Source organism: Melopsittacus undulatus, chromosome 2, assembly GCF_012275295.1.
Source record: "Melopsittacus undulatus isolate bMelUnd1 chromosome 2, bMelUnd1.mat.Z, whole genome shotgun sequence".
NCBI lineage: Eukaryota > Metazoa > Chordata > Aves > Psittaciformes > Psittaculidae > Melopsittacus > Melopsittacus undulatus.
Window position 1 is genome coordinate 635,209 of NC_047528.1, and position 19,913 is coordinate 655,121.

Consider the following 19,913-nt stretch of genomic DNA (forward strand, 5'->3'; position numbering starts at 1 on the left):
GACAAGGGCCTGGAGGGCCAGGCCAAGGGGAATGGCTTGAACCTGCCCTAGAGAGGGGAGACTGAGCTGAGCTCTGAGGCAGAAGCTGTTCCCTGGGAGGGTGCTGAGGCGCTGGCACAGGGTGCCCAGAGAAGCTGTGGCTGCCCCATCCCTGGCAGTGCTCAAGGCTAGGACAGGTCCCAGTGTGGTTGTGAGGGACAAACCCATGGACACCACATCTGCTCCTCCAACCCATCCATGCCCAGCTCTGGTGCTCAGTGCTGCACACATGCAAAGGGCTCCATGCTCAGTGATGTTCCTGGGAGGAAGCTGCTCTGATTCAGGAGGTGAGAGCACAGGCACATGCATGGAGCGATGCTGCAGGAGCATGGGATCTCCAGCTCCTCCTGCCTGCGGGTGGAGGCTCAAGGGCCGGTTCAAGCTGGGGGTTCACCCACGTGGGATGCTGAGGTCTCAGCACATCCTATCCCTGCTCCTGTGTTACCTGGTCTGGGACTGCTGCCCTGGTGGGGACCTGCCTGCCGGGCATTGCTGTCCATTGCTTGTCTGCTCCCAAGGAGCAAGGGATGGGACAAGAGGAACCTGCCTCAAGCTGCACCAGGGCAGGTTTAGATGGAGCTGAGGAACAATTCCTGCCCCACAGGGTGCTCAGGCATTGGAACAGGCTGCCCAGGGCAGGGCTGCAGGCACCGGCCCTGCAAGGGTTCACAGCCCTCAGTGCCATGGGGCAGGGGTGGCCTTGGGGCAATGGCTGCACTGGAGGGTCCTGAAGCTCTTTCCCAGCCCAGCTGATTCCATGATTCTCCAGTACTGCTCCATGCCACCCAGTGCCCTTGGGAAAGGAACCTGCTCACAGGTCGGGCACTGCCTGGTGCTGCCCAGTACCCCTGGGTACAGGGACCTGCCTGTGGGTCACTGCTGCCCCATACTGCTTGATGCTGCCCGGTGCCCATGTGCCAGGAACCTGCCTGTGGGCTTGGTGCTGCCCTGGGGCAGGGACTTGCCTGCAAATACACTGCTGGTCAGAATCAATCACCCTGTCCTGCCCAGCATCGCTCTGTCCTGCCCAGCATCGCTCTGTACTGCCCAGCATTGATCTGTACTGCCCAGCATCACTCTGTACTGCCCAGCATCGCCCTGTCCTGCCCAGCATCGCTCTGTGCTGCCCAGCATCAGCCTGTGCTGCTCAGCATCACCCTGTACTGCCCAGCATCACCCTGTGCTGCCCAGCATCGCCCCGTGCTGCCCAGCATCACCCCGTGCTGCCCAGCATCACTCTGTACTGCCCAGCATCACCCTGTCCTGCTCAGCATCGCTCTGTACTGCCCAGCATCACCCTGTCCTACCCAGCATCGCCCTGTACTGCCCAGCATCACCCTGTGCTGCCCAGCATCACTCTGTACTGCCCAGCATCACCCTGTACTGCCCAGCATCGCCCTGTACTGCCCAGCATCGCCCTGTACTGCCCAGCATCACCCTGTCCTGCCCAGCATCACTCTGTACTGCCCAACATCACCCTGTGCTGCCCAGCATCACTCTGTACTGCCCAGCATCACTCTGTACTGCCCAGCATCACCCTGTACTGCCCAGCATCACCCTGTGCTGCCCAGCATCACTCTGTACTGCCCAGCATCGCCCTGTACTGCCCAACATCACCCTGTACTGCCCAGCATCACTCTGTACTGCCCAGCATCGCCCTGTACTGCCCAGCATCGCTCTGTCCTGCCCAGCATCACTCTGTACTGCCCAGCATCGCCCTGTACTGCCCAACATCACCCTGTACTGCCCAGCATCACTCTGTACTGCCCAGCATCGCCCTGTACTGCCCAGCATCGCTCTGTCCTGCCCAGCATCACTCTGTACTGCCCAGCATCACCCTGTCCTGCCCAGCATCACCCTGTACTGCCCAACATCACCCTGTACTGCCCAGCATCACTCTGTACTGCCCAGCATCGCTCTGTACTGCCCAGCATCACTCTGTACTGCCCAGCATCACTCTGTACTGCCCAGCATCACCCTGTGCTGCCCAGCACCACTCTGTACTGCCCAACATCACCCTGTACTGCCCAACATCACCCTGTACTGCCCAGCATCGCCCTGTCCTGCCCAGCATCACTCTGCACTGCCCAGCATCACCCTGTACTGCCCAGCATCGCCCTGTCCTGCCCAGCATCGCTCTGTACTGCCCAGCATCACTCTGTCCTGCCCAGCATCACTCTGTCCTGCCCAGCATCGCTCTGTCCTGCCCAACATCGCTCTGTACTGCCCAGCATCGCTCTGTACTGCCCAGCATCACTCTGTACTGCCCAGCATCGCCCTGTACTGCCCAGCATTGCTCTGTCCTGCCCAGCATCGCTCTGTACTGCCCAGCATCACCCTGTACTGCCCAGCATCACCCTGCACTGCCCAGCATCGCCCTGTACTGCCCAGCATCGCTCTGTACTGCCCAACATCGCCCTGTCCTGCCCAGCATCACCCTGTGCTGCCCGCTGTCCCCCGGGGCAGCAGCCGGGCTCTTGCGGTGCCCATCAGGACCCGCTGCCGCCGCGGGGAGCGCGGAGCGGGCAGGGCCAGCGCGCTCCTCACCAGACAAAGGCGGCGGCCCCCCAGAGCGGGGCGGAGCCGCGGGCGAGGCCGGGCGCGGCCCGAGGCGGCCGGCAGCGGGCGGCAGGTGCGGACCCCTTCGGCCCCTCCGTGGGAGCGGCTCCGGCCCCCGCGGAGCCGCAGCGGCGCCGTCAATCAGCGGCGTTCCTTCCCCCGGCCTCCCCCCGCGCCTCTCCGCCCTCCCCTCCCGCACGCCTCGGCGCTCTGCATCGGGCTCGCTTGACAGCATCGGGCTCCTCTCGCAGCCAGCACCAAGAACCGGGCGCAGCGGCGGCTCCGCGTTGCCCGCAGCCCCTCGCCGAGCCCCCGCCGAAGCATGCGGAGCCATGGGGCAGGGCTGCGGACACTCCATCCTCTGCCGGAGCCAGCCGTACCAGGCGGCTGCGTCTGACCTGTGAGTCCCCTCCCGTCGGCACCGGGCACTGGGGGGGACCACGCCGGGAGGGAGCGATGCTCCCGGGGGGAGACATTGTGGAGATGGGGAAAGGTCCCATCTGTATAGGGGGATCCCAGGCTGAGACCCCCCCTCAGGTCCTCCCTGTGTGAGCCCAGCGCTGATGGGTGATGCTCTCAGCAGCATCTCCCCTTTTCCCTATTGACCCTCCCTTATGTGCTCCCCGTAACCCCGTGGTGGTTTCCCGTGGGAGCAGAAGGCTCCTGGCATGGCAGTGGGCTGGGGGGGATGTGGGTGACTTAGTGAAACGCTGGTCAGGCCTCGGCATCGTGGCTTTGGTGGCTCCACGCATGGCAGGAGGAGCCGCCCGTCTGCACACCCACCCCATGCAACAGGTCTGGGGGGCCCGGTGAGGCTGCTCCCATGCAGTGGGGTGGGACGGGGGGATCGGAGGGATCGCATTCCACAGCGCAGGAATGAGGGGCTCGCAGCGGGTGACCTTGCTGAGGGATGACAGTGCTCGCTTCCAGCCGTGCAGGGTGATGCTCCGGAGAGCCCACGTGGGGAGAGGGGCAGAGCTGGCTAATGGGAAGCATGCGGTGCCTCGGTTCCTATCGCCGTGGCTCGGGATGGCCGCGATCCCCGGCTCTGTGTCTGTGTGTATGGAGCACTCACGAGGCTCCACTGCTGTGCGCAGGCGGTTTGCAGTACGTGGGTGCTCTGCTTCCCGGCTATCCAGAGATATCAGGTGCTCCCTATCCCTTGTTTCCCACCCCGGCGGTTGCTGGGATCAGGCTGCACATTGCCAAAGGGATGGGCTGATCCGGTGGGAATGGGATGAGGGTGTAAGGGGATGAGGAGGGAAGCTGCTGGGTGCTTGGATTCCTTTGTCTGACAGGCGCATCTCAGCTCCACATGCTCGAGCACTGGCTCAGCAGCCGGGACCACCGCTCCCAGGGCTGCATCCCTCATGGGGATGTGCCTGGGAGCATCCTCAGGGTCCTGGAGCGGGTGCTTGATGCCATTCCAGGGACATCAGGGCACAAGGGAAGCTGCCGCCCACTCCTGCCCCATCCCCACATAATTCCCTCTGGCATCCCCAGCTTTTCGCACCTTCACGAGGTGACCTTTGGATGCCAAGTTTGCCTGGCTCTAGAATAGCCTCCAGCATCTCCTATGGTGGTGTAGGGCTCAGATCCACCTTCCAGAGGCCACCAGGAGCTGCTGATCCCCCCCAGTGTTGGTGCTGGATCCAGTCTCTGCGGGCAGCATCCTTCCCCCTGGCTCTCCCTGGTGCTGTGTGCGCTTTGTTCCCTGCAGAGATCCTTTCATGCTGCTGCCACCACATGTGCCCGTGTCCTTTCCTTTAAGCACAGCACACAAAGGTCTTGAAATGCCATTGCCATCCCCATGTTCCCTCCGGCTGGAATGCCGCTGCTGGCTTGCAGCTCCTGTTTGATGGCTTTAAGAATGGTGGATGCTACTTGAGTGTAGCTGGATTGCTGCACCTCTCGAGCCGCCCAGGGCAGGGATGGGGAGATGAGATGCTTTCCCCTTTACCCAGCATACAACGCCATGTCTTTCCTAGATGTTTATCCCTGTTCCTGCACATCCTGGGGGATATACAGGGGTGGAAAAGCTTCCTAAGCGCTTTCCAGTGATGCCCTTGGTGCCTGCCCCTTCAGCACATGGGTGTCCCCGTGAGGCCGGGGTGATGCCTGCTCCCTGCCTCCCCTCCATCCCTGTGTTGTTTCCTGCTGGCTCTGCCTGCGTGCTGCCAGCAGATCCCACCCTCGCAGCAGGCTGGGAATGCTGCGTGGGGCCGGGATGCAGCAGTAGGCCAGGTCTACCCACGTGCACGGTGGATGAGCTCCGATCCCTCGCAGGGCAGCGTCGCTGGCAGCCGCTCCAGCGCCATCCTGCGTTATCCAGGTCATGTTTAAACCCGGTTCTTCCTCCTGTCCCCCCCGGCAGCGGCTCCTGACCCGGTTACAGGCGGGTGGGATGCTGGGGTGCCTGGAGCTGCTGCGCTCACAGCATCTGACAGCAGCCAGGGGCTGGGGAGCCGCAGCTGAGCTCTGTGCATGGAGGAGAGGATGCTCTGAGCATCCCTGCAGGGAAGGGCCTGGGCACGGGTCAAGGCTTCCTTTGGGATGTGGCCTCATCCGGCTCTTCCTGCTGGTGGGAGCAGATGTGGGGATGTGTGAACTGGGCAAGTGCCGCCGGGCTCGGCGCTGGTTTGGTGACGGCATCGGTGCCAGGCATGTGATGGAGGAGGGACCGTGGCTTGGCCACAGCTGGGCCGAGGGCTCCATCCTGCCCGGGTGAGTGTCCAGGAGCAGGAAGGGAGCAGTGTCCTGCGATGGGATAAAGAGGCATCTGTATCCTCTCTGTAAAGGACATGTGCCAGTCTGAGTGCCAGTTATTCCAGGCCAGTGCCACGATCCAGATGGTGTGTCCCCAGGCTAATACAGGATGCAGGCAGTGTGTCCCCAGGTTGATATCAGGACCTGGACAGTGTGTCCCCATCAAGGCTCACACAGGGGCCATGTCTAATGCACCATCCCCATTTTACCTCCCTGATGTACCCACTTGGTTGCTGCTTCCTCTGTGGTCCTGGACCTTAAAAAGTCCTACCCAACACAAACAATTCCATGGTTCCATGGCTTGCTCTGGTACCCATAGCACTGGCTGGGATGCAGAGAGCATCCAAGTGATGGAGCAGTCCAGGCACCTTTTGGAGGTCTACAAGCATCAACAAAGCCAAGTGCAGGCCCATCCTGCACTGGTCCATGGACTGGGAGGTGTGGGGGGCACTTTTGCACTGGAGCTCAGAGAGGATGGAGAGGGAGCTCCTGGCACCCTGCATGTCCCCCTCGGGTGAGGAGGACCCATCCAGGAGCTCCCCCTCCATCCCCCTATCTTCAGAGCAGTGAGTGCTTTCAGAGCCATGAGGATGAGCACCCATCCGGAGCAGGCAGCGCTCCATCCGCTCCTCCATGCGGGATGCAGGATTCCGCTCTCCTCCGACCTCGCTCCCTGCTTGTGCTTTGTCTCTTTCCCAGCTCCCACGTGGCTGGCGCTGGGCTGCAGCCAGGAGTGCAGGCAGGGCCTTGGGACCTTCTGCTTGTCCAGCTCTCTCCTTCAAAGGGCTGAGCTGTCCTTAATGGATGGGTCTGAATGGAGGGGGGAGCGAGGGGGATGCGGAGTGTGGGAGATGCTGTGGCTGCGCCTGCGGCTCCATCACATCCAGCAAAGGGGGGGTTAGGTGATGGAGGGCAGGCAGTGGTACCCTGGCAGCTCCCCCCATCCCAGTGTCAGGGGTGGGGGGTGACCCCAAGGGTTGGAGTGGGGACTGGGGGTCTCAGGAAGCTATTCCCAGTCCATAGTGGGCCACAATGCTGCGGCAGCAGGAAAGCAGCCCCAAACCTTGTCACCAGGTACCACCCTCAAGGGATGGGTTAGCACAGCAGCCTGTGGGATATGGCTCTGGAATGGCCCAGGGGCTGGTTGCTGGGCATCATTAGCAGCCCTTGGTCCCGCTCCCATCCCCAAATCCAAAGCCGATGTGGGGAGGGAGAGGTGGATAAGGATGGCTTGAGAGCATGCAGGGAGTGTTCTGGGTGGGTTCAGACCTTCTGGTCTCTGTCCTTTTGTCCTTCCTATCAGAAATCAAAGAGAAGAAGAAAGATGGTTTTAGATGGGCACATTTCCCATGGGTGATATTAAACCCTGGTTCTTATGGCTGGAAATAAAGGGAGTTCAGGGCTCGTCCTGATGCGGATGGACTCACCACGTGTCCCAGCATCCCCAAAGCCCTCTGCTCCCCAGATGCAGTGGAGGTTTGTGGTACCTAAGGAAGGCAAACACAATCAGCAGCTGCCGGTGCAGCGCTGGCACAGGAGTGATGACTTTGCCAGAATCCTCCCATTCCCTGGCTTGGAATCACTTCCCAGTTGGTTATTAGCTCGCACGTTTCAGCTGGGTGACTCAGAACACACCGAGCAGCTATTTATAATGAGCATTTGAAAGGAGAAGACTGATGGAGGGCTTTTATCCACCCCCCTTCCTTCAGTCCTTGAGCTGTGTTGGCTGCACTCCCCTTGCCTGGAGGCAGGTGGGTTGGGAAGGTTGGATGGGATCATCCGTGTCCCTGAGGTTCCATAGCTGCTTGGTACAGGGTGAAGATGCTGATGGGTTGGAAAGGGACCATCCATGTCCCTGAGGTTCCATAGCTGCTTGGTACAGGGTGAAGATGCTGATGGGTTGGGAAGGTTGGAAAGGGACCATCAGTATCCCTGAGGTTCCATAGCTGCTTGGTACAGGGTGAAGATGCTGATGGGTTGGAAAGGTTGGAAAGGGACTATCTGTGTCCCTGAGGTTCCATAGCTGCTTGGTACAGGGTGAAGATGCTGATGGTCCTCTCTGGGAGGTGAAGCACCATCCCTATCCAGAGCCTCTTCTCCCCATGGAGTGGAACTGGGATGTCCGTGTGGCTCTACAGCAGTTCACACACTGGGGTTTATTCCCTGCAAAGGGATAACCCCATGTCCCTGTCCCACAGCCGGGATGCATCCTTGAGCTGTCCCTTGGCTGGAGCCCAGCCAGGACACCAGCCATGGGTGCTGCTGTGCTTTTCCCAAAGGAATGAGGCTTTTCCCTGTGTTTTTCCCATGCTCACACAACCAGGATGGCAGCATCCTTCATGCAGGAAGAGGGGCTGGTGCCAGGAGCCTTCATCTCCCTGAGCTTCTTGTCACCGCCTGGGAGCCGGGACCTGAGCCTCCAGGCTCTTTGGTGCTGAGCGTGGCTGTGCTGGGAGCTGTGGGATGGGGGGGACCCTCCTGGTCCTGCTGCAGCACATGGAGGGCTCAGCAGGTGGGAGAATGGGGCGTGGGGATGGGGGCTCAGGTGCAGAGTGATGGGCTTGGCCTGAAGCTGCTGTGAGGCTGGGACTAGGGCTAAGGTTAGGGTCAGGGTCAAGGCTAGGGGTAGGGTTAGGGCTAAGGTTAGGGTTTAGGGTTAGGGATTAGGGTTAGTGTTAGGGCTAAGTTTATGGTATAGTTAGCGCTAAGTCTAAGGTTAGGTTTAGCATTTCTTTAGGTAATTTTAAGTTGATGTTTAGAGTAAAACGTGGGGTAAGGTTGTAGTTTGTTTTAGGGTTTGGTCTAAGATTTATGCTAGGTGTAGTTGTACGGCTATGAGTATGGTTATTTGTAGTGCTATGTGTAGTTTTAGGGCTTGACTAATGTTAGGTTTAGGTCTAGAGCTTGACCTAATCTTATGGTTACGTTTTTGCCTAATGTTTGCACTTTGGAAGGTCAGGATTATGGATAGGGTTCGATCTCTGTTGTCAGAATGAAGGCTAGGGATAGGTCTAATGCTGATATTAGGTATAAGGTCTAGATGAGTATATGAGTTAGGGCTATGGCTATGGTTAGGTTTTGTATTAAGGCTAGGGGTAAAATTAGGGTTATGCTTAGGGTCTGGCCTAAGTTTAAGGGTAGTTTAGGTCTAGGATTAGAGCTATGGCTAAGGCTGTGCTTAGGGTTAGGGTTAGAGCTGGGTTTAGGGTTAAAGTTCACACTAAGTTTAGGTCTCAGACTAGGTCTATGGTTAGGGTTCAGGTCTGGGCTAGGGTTCAGGTTAGGTTCAGGGCTTGAGCTTGGGCTAAAGTTAGGGTTAGGGTTATGGTTAGGGCTTGGCCTAACCTTATTGTTATCTTTAGCACTAGGCTCAGAACTGTATCTAAGGTTCAGACTGCATTTCATTTAGAGCTTGGTTTAGGTTATGTCTATGGGTATTTTTAGGGTTGGTATCAGAGCTAGTGCTGGGGCTAAGATCGGCCTTGGGTCTAAGGTCTGCCACCTCCAATGGCTTCAGCTCCCACTCATCCCAGCCTCACTGGGAGCAGGAGTGATGCTGAGTCAGCACAATCTTGTGGGTGCATCCCCAGAGCCTCAGCATAGACACACATGGAACATGGGAGAAAGCAGCTCTTATCGCATGGGATGTGCTGGCTGTGGGGCCAGCTCAGTGTCAGACACCAGGGTGATGGGCACTTGGCTGAAAAGAGAGCCCCAACACAGCTGATGAAGGTCAAGTGTCCCCAAAAGGAGGATGAGGGCACTGAGGTGTTCTCTGGGTGCTGCTTTCCCTCATGCATGCCCCTGCTCCGGAGGGTGCTGTGGGTGATGCTCATGTTGGAGCTGGGATTGCTGCACCCAAAGGGCTTAGGAAGGGATGGAGAGGATCTGATTTTGGGGGTGGCTGTTCCCAAGCATATGACATTCCTGGAAATATCTGTGGCCGCCTGCCAGGCACCTGCTTCCCATCCTGCCCTCACCAGATGGATGCGATCCCTCTGGGAATGCTGCTCCCCAGCAGAGCAGGATGTGCTCCATGCCATGGGCTGGATGGAGAGGACACCAGTGCCAACAGCCTCACACATCCCCCTCCCAAACCTTGCACCCGATGCTGGGGCACATCCTTGTGCTTCCCAAGCTCCAGCCATGATGCAGGATCCAGAGCTCACTGCATGGGAACGCAGGGATGGAAAGGGGGGGGGATTGTGTCTCTTCCCATTGGAATAGCGTGGGAGCTGCTCCCGGCGGTGTGGGTGCTCTATGGAGGTGGGTTTGGCAGTAGCCGCGGTGCTGTTGGGGACCCCCCGTCCCCATTGCTGGCAGGGAGATAGGACAGCAGGTCCGTGGGCTGGGATTGCAGCATCAGGCGCTTGGGCATCGCTCGTGCATGGAAGCAGGAGCGCGTTCCGGATAGACCCCATCTCCTCCTGCACCCCCAATGTGCCTGCTCTGCACAGTGATGCCAACAGGAGCCGGCTGCATCCCTCCCGGCTCCATCCTCCCTTGGGATGCTCGGTCACATCCTGGCTCTGGAGCATTGCAGACCCTGCGATGGGGACCCCAGTAAAGAGATGGGGCTGGGGACACTTTATGGGGGGTATGTGGCTGGGAATGGTGTGGCTGGGGAGCTGGAGCCATCATTCATCCTATGGGAAAGCCATTCATTCATAGGAAGTGCAATCAATCCAGCATTAATAGCCTGACCCGCTCCGGTGCTGGTCACATTCCCAGCAGGATCTGGCCATGCTGCTGAAGTGGATTGAAGCTCATTGCTGGGGCAAGCAGCAATGGTAGGACCTGGGAATGTCCCTGAAGGATGGGGCATCTCCATGCCCATGTTACAGCTCCCTGCCGGCATTCCCGGCATTCCCATCAGTGTCAGGACCTGTGTCCCTGCTGCAAAGGACACGGTGGGGCTGGGGATGGCTGCCACCAAAGGAGGGGGCTTCTTTGTCCCTGCTGTGCCCATCACACCCCATTGTGTGAGAGATGGGGGTCTCTTAAGCTCCTGGATGCACCCTAAGGACCCTCAAGGCACCAGCACCTCGTGGCCGTGCCCATTCCCATCCCTCCTCTGATATTCCAGGTTCCCAGGCTCACCCCTGCTAACAGGGGAATCCCAGCAGGATTCGGTGAGAGTTCCAGGCGGTTGGATCCCTGCTCCCAGGGAGGGATGGGGCAGTGACAGCAGAGCTGGGCTGCTGTGGTCCTGCTCTGTTCCCATAGGATAGTGCCCATAGGCAATAGGGAATTCCAGGCTGTTGGATCCCTGCTCCAGGGATGCTGCTGCTCCCAGAGAGGGATGGGGCAGTGACAGCAGAGCTGGGCTGCTGTGGTCCTGCTCTGTTCCCATAGGATAGTGCCCATAGGCAATAGGGAATTCCAGGCTCTTGGATCCCTGCTCCAGGGATGCTGCTGTTCCCAGGGAGCAGTGACAGCAGAGCCAGTGGTCCTGCTCTGTTCCCATAGGATAGTGCTGATGGCAGTGGGTGGAAGGGACCGCAGATGCTGAATGCGGGGTTGGACTGCGGGGCTGGTTGTGCGTTGGGATGGGGAAGGGGGTCATGGAAGGGAATAAAAAGCTGGAAAAGGGGGAAAACCAGGAAACAACACTGGGAAGATAACGGGATGCAGCTAATCCCACCTCCGGCTGCTTCACTGAACTGGTTATCAGCTGAACTTCCCAACTGCACCATGAGTTGGCAGCGTCTGTGATGCTGCCTCTATCCAAGGACAATTCCAGAGGGATCCAGGGTAACCGCGTGTTGGCTCCTGCCTGGATTGGTGCTGGAGCACAGCTCCCTCGGGTGGAGGTCCCGAAGGTGGTGTCATTCCGTGTTCCTCCCTGCTCTGGGGCTGCCATGCAAAGCTCCTGTCACCCGGAATTCCCAGTGTTCCCTCTTGGAACACCTGGATGGGGATCAGGGATACCCTCCCACTTCACTGGGCTGGGTCATAGTGTCTTGGGGTGCAGTGCGATGGGAATGAGGATTTGTAGGTTGCAGGGATGCTGTGCAATGGGGATGGGGATTTGTGGGATGCAGGGATGCAGTGCAAGTGGGATGGGGTCTGCAGGATGCATGGTTGCTGTGCAATGGGAATGGGGATTTGAAGGATTCAGGGATGCTGTGCAATGCAGATGGGGATTTCTAGGATTCAGGGATTCAGTGCAAGCAGAATGGAATTTGTAGGATGCAGGGATGCAGTGCAATGGGAATGGGGATTTGCAGGATGCAGAGATGCTGTGCAATAGGGATTTGCAGGATGCAGGGATACAGTGTAACAGGGATGGGATTTGCAGAATGCAGGGATGCAGTGCAACAGGGATGGGGATTTACAGGGTACAGGGATGATGTGCAATAGGGATTTGCAGGATTCAGAGATGCTGTGCAGTAGGCATGAGGATTTGCAGGATGCAGGGATGCAGTGCAATAGGGATTTGCAGGATGCAGGGATGCAGTGTAACAGGGATGGGATTTGCAGGATGCAGAGATGCTGTGCAATAGAGATTTGCAGGATGCATGGATGCAGTGCAATAGGGATTTGCAGGATGCTGTGCAGTAGGGATGAGGATTTGCAGGATGCAGGGATGCTGTGCAATAGGGATTTGCAGGATGCAGGGATGCTGTGCAATAGGGATTTGCAGGATGCAGGATGCAGTGTAACAGGGATGAGGATTTGCAGGATGCAGGGATGCTGTGCAATAGGGAATTGCAGGATGCAGGGATGCTGTGCAATAGGGATTTGCAGGATGCAGGGATGCTGTGCAATAGGGAATTGCAGGATGCAGGGATGCTGTGCAATAGGGATTTGCAGGGTACAGGGATGCTGTGCAATAGGGATTTGCAGGATGCAGGGATGCAGTGTAACAGGGATGGGATTTGCAGGATGCAGGGATGCTGTGCAATAGGGATTTGCAGGATGCAGGATACAGTGTGATGGGAACGGGGAGTTGCATCCCCGCAGCGCTCCCAGGTTTCCCAGCCCCTCGGACCAGCCGGGCTGCATTCCTGCGGCTCCTGGTATCCCAGGGCAGCGGCTCCTCCCGCCTGGCAGTGCAGGACCTGGTGCTCACGGTGCGGGCACCACCCGGGAATGCAAACAGGGCTCAGCCCTTCCTTAACAGAGGCACTTGGGGCTCCAAGTGTTGGCTCAACATATACAGCTGCAGTGGCACCGTGACCCATCCCTGTGCCACCGTGACCCATCCCTGTGCCACCGTGTGCCATCCCTGTGTCAGTGTGTGCCATCCCTGTGACACCATGTGCCATTCTTGTGTCACCCTGTCCTATCCCTGTGGCACCGTGACCCATCCCTGTGTCACCATGTGCCATCTCTGTGTCACTGTATCCCATCCCTGTGTCACCCCATCCTATCCCTGTGTCACCCTCTCCTATCCCTGTGTCACCCAGTCCCATCCTGTGTCACCCAGTCCCATCCTGTGTCACCCTCTCCTATCCCTGTGTCACCCTGTCCCATCCCTGTGACACTGTGTCCTATCCCTGTGTCACCCCGTCCTATCCTTGTGTCACTATGTCCTATCCCTGTGTCACCATGTCCCATCCTCATAACACCGTGTCCCATCCCTGTGTCACCCTGTCCCATCCCTGTGTCACCCCATCCTATCCCTGTGTCACTGTGTCCTATCCTTGTGTCACTGTGTCCCATCTCCAAAACACCGTGTCCTATCCCCATAACACTGTGTCCCTTCCCTGTGTCATCGTGTCCCATCCCCATGACACCATGTCCCATTGCTGTGTCACTGTGTCCCATCCCTGTGGCACCATGGAGCTGGTATCACTGTGTCCCATCCTTGTGGCACCATGGAGCTGGTGTCACTGTGTTACATCCCTGTGGCACTATGGAGCTGGTATCACTGTGTCCCATCCTTGTAGCACCATGGAGCTGGTGTCACTTCCCACATTCTGCAGCTCCCTGCATCACTGTGCAGGGCCGGAATGAACCAGGAGCTGTTGCCATCCTGTCCTTCCCATGGATCCCACAGTGATGCTTAACCATGGGGCACCTTGTTCCAGTGCCATGATCCATTGCTTGGATGCACCTGGAGGAATCCTTTGGGATTGGAGTAAGCAGGTTTGCATCATGCCTTGAAGCTGGGGAAGGTGAAATCCAGGGATGCAGGTGCCAGTGTGGGAGTCTGACTGCCTCCCGGTGCTGGAGGATGGAGGAGCATGTGCAGGGGTCCCATGGATATCCCAAACACCCTGAGTTTGATGCTCCCATTGCTCCAGGTTCTCCTGTGGTCCATCAGCATCTCCCTGTGGCTCCATCTCATCCCTGCACTGTGGTCCTCATGCCCTCCATCCCTGCATCTCTGCTCCCTGGTCCTCACCCCCTCCATCCCATCCCTGCTCCATGAGTTAATGGTGTCACTGCATAAATACCACATTGGAGGAGAGAATTCCCAGCCTGTGGATCCAAACCTGAGATTTCCCCACCACCACTTCCCATGATGGCCTGGACAGAGGCATGATGAGTTGGGATTGGTGGGATGCAGCACTGGGCTGCTGGGATGTGGTACTGGATTACTGGGATGTTGCACTGGGAGTGCTGGGATGTGTTACAGGATTACTGGGATGTAGTACTGGGAGTGTTGTATGCAGTTCTGGATTACTAGGGCATGGCACTGGGATTGCTGGGATGCAGCACTGGGATTGCTGGAATGTGGCACTGGGATTGCTGGGACACAGAATTAAGCTCACTGGGACATGGCATTGGGATTTTGGCACTGGGACATGACAATGGGATTGTTAGGATGTGGCACTGGGCTTTCTGCAATGTGGCACTGGGATCGCTGGGATATAGTACTGGGATTACTGGGATGTGACACAGGGCTCACTGGTATGCAGCACTGGGATTGCTGGGATGCAGAACTGTAATCACTAGCACATGGCACTAGGATGTGGTACTGGGATTGCTGAGATCCAGCATTGGGATTGCTGGGCTGCAGTACTGGGTTGCTAGGACATGACACTGGGATTCCTGGGATGCACCACAGCTCACCTGGATGCAGTGCTGAGGTTGCTGAGATCTGGACTGGGATTATTGGGACACAGTACTGGGCTTGCTGGGATATGACACTGGGATCACTGAGATGTGGCATTGGGATTGATGGGATGCAGCCCTGGGATTTCAGGAACATGGCATTGGGCTTGCTGGGATGTAGTACTGGGATTGCTGGGATTTGGCACTGGGATCACTGGGATGTGGCATTGGGCTTGCTGGGATGTAGTACTGGGACTGCTGGGACCTGACACTGGGATTGATGAGACATGTAACTGGGATTGGTGGGATGTGGTGCAGGACTCACTGGGATACAGCACTGGGATTGCTGGGATTCCATACTGGGATTGTTGGGACTCAGCACCGGGATTCCTGGGATGTGACATTGGGAATTCTGAGATCCATCACTGGGATCACTGGGGCACATCTGGGACTCCCAAACCCCTTTCCCAAAGGAGCCGAGGACCCTTCGGCAGCCACATCCCAACCTTTTGCCATGAAACCCCTGGGAAGAGCCGGGAATGGGGGTGTTCGAGCCCCTGCTGGGCTGCTGGAGCCCTTTGCATTAAATAAGGGGAAAAAGGGGGAATAGCAGCGTAATTCCATGTTGTGGAGCCGGGAATGCAGGTGCTTATGCAACGCAGTAATGACTGGAGTGAGTCATTAGAGCCCAACAGTCACCGGGTATTTATAGCTCCCTCCTCCCCCCAGAGGTGCCACCTTTTGTTCCCGGAGGATTTGGTCATATTCCCAAGGGATCCTGGATGCGATGTGGCTGAGCTGGGCTCCTGCATCCCAGTGGGATGCTCACAGTGGTCCAGGGGATGCTGCTTGCCCTGGGTCTGTATCCACATCCCTGGCTAAGCTGCTGCTCTGCTTCCCTTCCCCGGCATTCCCACTGGGATAATTAATCCTGATCCCTTCCTGACCCCAGGAGCAGCTGGTTTCTATTCCCTGCCAAGAGCCTATAGAATTGATTTGGGAATAGAAGGGATGAATGAATTCATTGGAGGAGAACAAGCGAATAATCCTGCTTTAATCCAGGTTCAATGGGTGGGATAACAAGAGGGAATTGGAGCAGTAAGTGCCAGGGAAGAGGGTGGCAGCAGAACCCGGGATGACAAAGGGATGTCCATAGAGGAAAACCTCCCTGGATCAGGCTCGGAGCATCCCTCGGTCCCCAGAGCATCCATGGATCAGGTCAGAGCATCCCTGGACCAGGCTCAGAGCATCCCAGCCTTAAATGACGTTATCCTTCACTTCTGCTCTGCTAATCCCGTAGGATTAGGCCATTCTGGAAGCAGTTTGCTTAACCCCACCTCATGCCATGGGCTCAGGCTGAGCTTGAAAGCAGCACCCCGGATCTCAGCTGCTCCTACCTGATTCCATCCGGCCATAAAGCCTCATTGTCCATATGCCGGGGCTGGGATCTTCCTTATTGCTCTGGGAAGCACCAGTGCGGAGCAGCCACCAATGGGCCAAAGGCTGGGATGGGTCAGGGCTGGTTCCAAGGGGAAACTGAGGCACGGGGGGGCTGGAGGTAGAGCAGGATCCAAGCTTGGCTTAGCCGGGCCCAGCCTAGTGCCTGGGCTGGATAAATCAGTGGGTGAGAGTGACCCTGCACCTACTGCACCCATAACAACCACAGCATCCACTGCACCCACAGCACCTACAGCAACCACAACACCTACAGCAACCACAATACCCATACCATCCACAGCACCCATAACACCCACAATACCCATAGCATCCACAGCACCCATAACACCCACAGCACCCACAGCATCCACTGCACCTGTAACACCCACAGCACCCACTGCACCTGTAACACCCACAGCACCCACAGCACCTACAGCAACCACAACACCCATACCACCCATACCATCCACAGCACGTATAACACCCATAACACCCACAACACCCATAGCATCCACAGCACCCACAGCATCCACAGCACTGATAACACTCACAGCATCCACAGCATCCACTGTATCCATAACACTCGTAGCATCCACAACACCCACAGCCCTGATAACACCCACAGCATCCACTGCACCCATAACAACCACAGCACCCACAGCACCGGCAGCATGTAGGGATGGGGATCTGAGGGTGACCCTGCACCCACAGCATGGGGTGAAGAGGGCTGTGCTGGGCCCCTGGTTGCTCGGTGTCCCGTCCATGTGCTGTGTCCCTCCTGCTGCCTGCTGTCCCCTGAGTGCCCCATGTCCCTCCTGCTGCAGGGAGGTGTGTGGTGTCCTTCCTTATGCACATTGTCACCAGACATATGGTCCTGCAGACACCTGATGTCCCCTGGACACCCACTGTCCCCATGGATGAGCACTGTCCCCATAGGTGCACACTGTCCCTATGGACACACGCCATCCCCTGTCCCTGCTGTCCCCCTCCTGATGCACCCCCCTCCAGGCACGTCCTGTCCCCATATCACACATTGTCCCCCCAGACACACACTGTCCCCTGCCCCTATGGACACACATTGTCCTGTGGACACACGCTGTCCCTATGGACACACATTGCCCTATGGAAACACACTGTCCCTATGGACACACGTCCCTATGGACGCACACTGTGCTATGGACACACACTGTCCCCATGGACACACACTGTCCCTATGAACACACACTGTCCCTATGGACACACGCTGCCCTATGGACACACACTGTCCCTATGGACACACACTGTCCCTATGGACACACACTGTGCTATGGACACACGCTGTCCCCATGGACACACACTGTCCTATGGATACACACTGTCCCCATGGACACACACTGTCCCTATGGACACACGCTGCCCTATGGACACACACTGTCCCTATGGACACACGCTGTCCCTATGGACACACGTCCCTATGGACACACACTGTCCCTATGGACACACACTGTCCTATGGACACACGCTGTCCCTATGGACACACGCTGTCCTATGGACACACGTCCCTGTGGACACACACTGTCCCTATGGACACATGCTGCCCTATGGACACACACTGTCCCTATGGACACACGCTGTCCCTATGGACACACGTCCCTATGGACACACACTGTCCCTATGGACACATGCTGCCCTATGGACACACACTGTCCCTATGGACACACGCTGTCCCTATGGACACACGTCCCTATAGACACACACTGTCCCTATGGACACACACTGTCCTATGGACACACGCTGTCCTATGGACACACTGTTCCTATGGACACACACTGTCCTATAGACTCACGCTGTCCCTGCAGGCAGTGTCTGTCCCTCACACCACACGTGCTGTCCCCTGACACGCTGCTGTGCCCCTGCACACGTGCTGGCCCTGCAGGTACCTGCTGTCCCTTTCGGACACGTGTTGTCCCTCAGGACACACGCTGTCCCCATTGACACACACTGTCCTATGGACACACACTGTGCTATGGGCACACACTGTCCTATGGACACACACTGTCCTATGGACACACACTGTCCCTATGGACACACACTGTCCTATGGACACACACTGTGCTATGGACACACACTGTCCTATGGACACACACTGTCCCTGTGGACACACACTGTCCTATGGACACACACTGTCCCTATAGACACACACTGTCCTATGGACACACGCTGTCCTTTGGACACACACTGTCCTATGGACACACACTGTCCTATGGACACACGCTGTCCTTTGGACACACATTGTCCCCATGGACACACGCTGTCCCTATGGACACACACTCTCCTGACACACACTGTGCTATGGACACACGCTGCCTCTATGGACACACACTGTCCCTATGGACACACACTGTCCTATGGACACACGCTGTCCCTATGGACACACACTGTCCTATGGACACACGCTGTCCCTATGGACACACACTGTTTGCAGGGGACCCTGTGTGGCCGCAGGAGCCACCCAAGGTGCCACAGCCCCTGCAAGCCAGGCTGGAGGTGCCCGTGGCCACCATGGGCCCAGCTCATGCCAGGGACCGTCCAAGGCAGCTCCATGTGGGTCTGTCCCATGTGGATCCATCCCATCCCGCTCATCACTGTGGCTCTGGGATGCAGGAGCTGCCGGTGGTACCCGGAGTGCTCAGAGCTGTCGCCATAGAGACCCTCCGAGGGCTCCATCACTTATTCATCACCAGCATTGATCGCTCATTATCCAGCTCCAAATCCCAGCAGGAAAACCATCCCTTCCTATGCCCAGGATGTGCTGCTACCTGCTCCCTTCATCCCTTTGGATGTGAGGTGTCTGTGGGGCTCGCAGTGCATCCAGAGGTGCTGTCAGCTTTTGGGGTGGGATGGGGTGAATTGGTGATTCCCAGCTGCTCCTGGTCCATGCTGGAATGGGGGTCCCAAACCAGGATAGAGCCTGTGCCCCACTGCAGGCAGATGTGGGGGAGCAGGATGGGGCTGTGCAGGATGCAAATGGAGTGCACTGGGGGCAAATGTGGGACATGGGGGGCGGGTGTGTGGGGATGCTGTGGGGCAGCCATGGGGCGGATGTGGGGCTGGGGGGTTCCTATTCCCTCTGAGCTCAGTGCTCTGACCACCCATTGGCTATAGGATAGGGAAGGAGGGGTGGGAAGTGTGTGCGCACTCACACGTGCACCCTCATGCATCCCAAGTGCTCATCCCCTTGTATGCACATCCCCATGCATCCCAAGTGCTCATCCACTTGTATGCACATCCCCATGCATCCCAAGTGCTCATCCCCTTGTATGCACATCCCCATGCATCCCAAGTGCTCATATCCTTGTATGCACATCCCATGCATCCCAAGTGCTCATCCCCTTGTATGCACATCCCCATGCATCCCAAGTGCTCATCCCCTTGTATGCACATCCCCATGCATCCCAAGTGCACATCCCCTTGTATGCACAACCCCATGCATCCCAAGTGCTCATCTTCTTGTATGCACATCCCCATGCATCCCAAGTGCTCATCTTCTTGTATGCACATCCCCATGCATCCCAAGTGCTCATCCCCTTGTATGCACATCCCCATACATCCCAAGTGCTCATCCCCTTGTATGCACATCCCCATGCATCCCAAGTGCTCATATCCTTGTATGCACATCCCCATACATCCCAAGTGCTCATATCCTTGTATGCACATCCCCATACATCCCAAGTGCCCATCTTCTTGCATGCGCCCTCCTTGCATTCATGCACACAAGTAACACACAAATGAGTGCGCACCCGTGCACAGGCACACACAAGCACACGCACACATGCACACACACACATGCACACACACACACATGCACACGCACACACGTATGCACACACACATGCACATGCACACATGTGCACACACATGCACAAACACGCGTGCACACACACATGCACACATGCACACGCACACAAATGCACACACACACACATGCGCACACACACACATGTGCATCCCATGCTCCCCACAGCCATCACTGTCAGGCTGGGATCTGTCCATGGCACATCCAGGGTACCGCAGCAGCTGCTCCATGGATCCGCATCCAGCGCCGGTGAGATCCCGGCTGAGCTGCG

General features: G+C 57.5%; 1 protein-coding gene across 1 annotated transcript in view; it reads left to right on the forward strand.

The window, feature by feature from the left end:
• Window positions 1-2,930: 2,930 nt before the first annotated feature.
• PDE2A (phosphodiesterase 2A) overlaps window positions 2,931-19,913 on the forward strand; it is a 45,984-nt gene continuing 29,001 nt past the window's right edge. Inside the window, exon 1 of the mRNA XM_034072781.1 lies at window positions 2,931-2,998. Within this exon, the coding sequence (XP_033928672.1) occupies window positions 2,931-2,998 (68 nt within the window). The remainder of the gene's footprint in view (window positions 2,999-19,913) is intronic.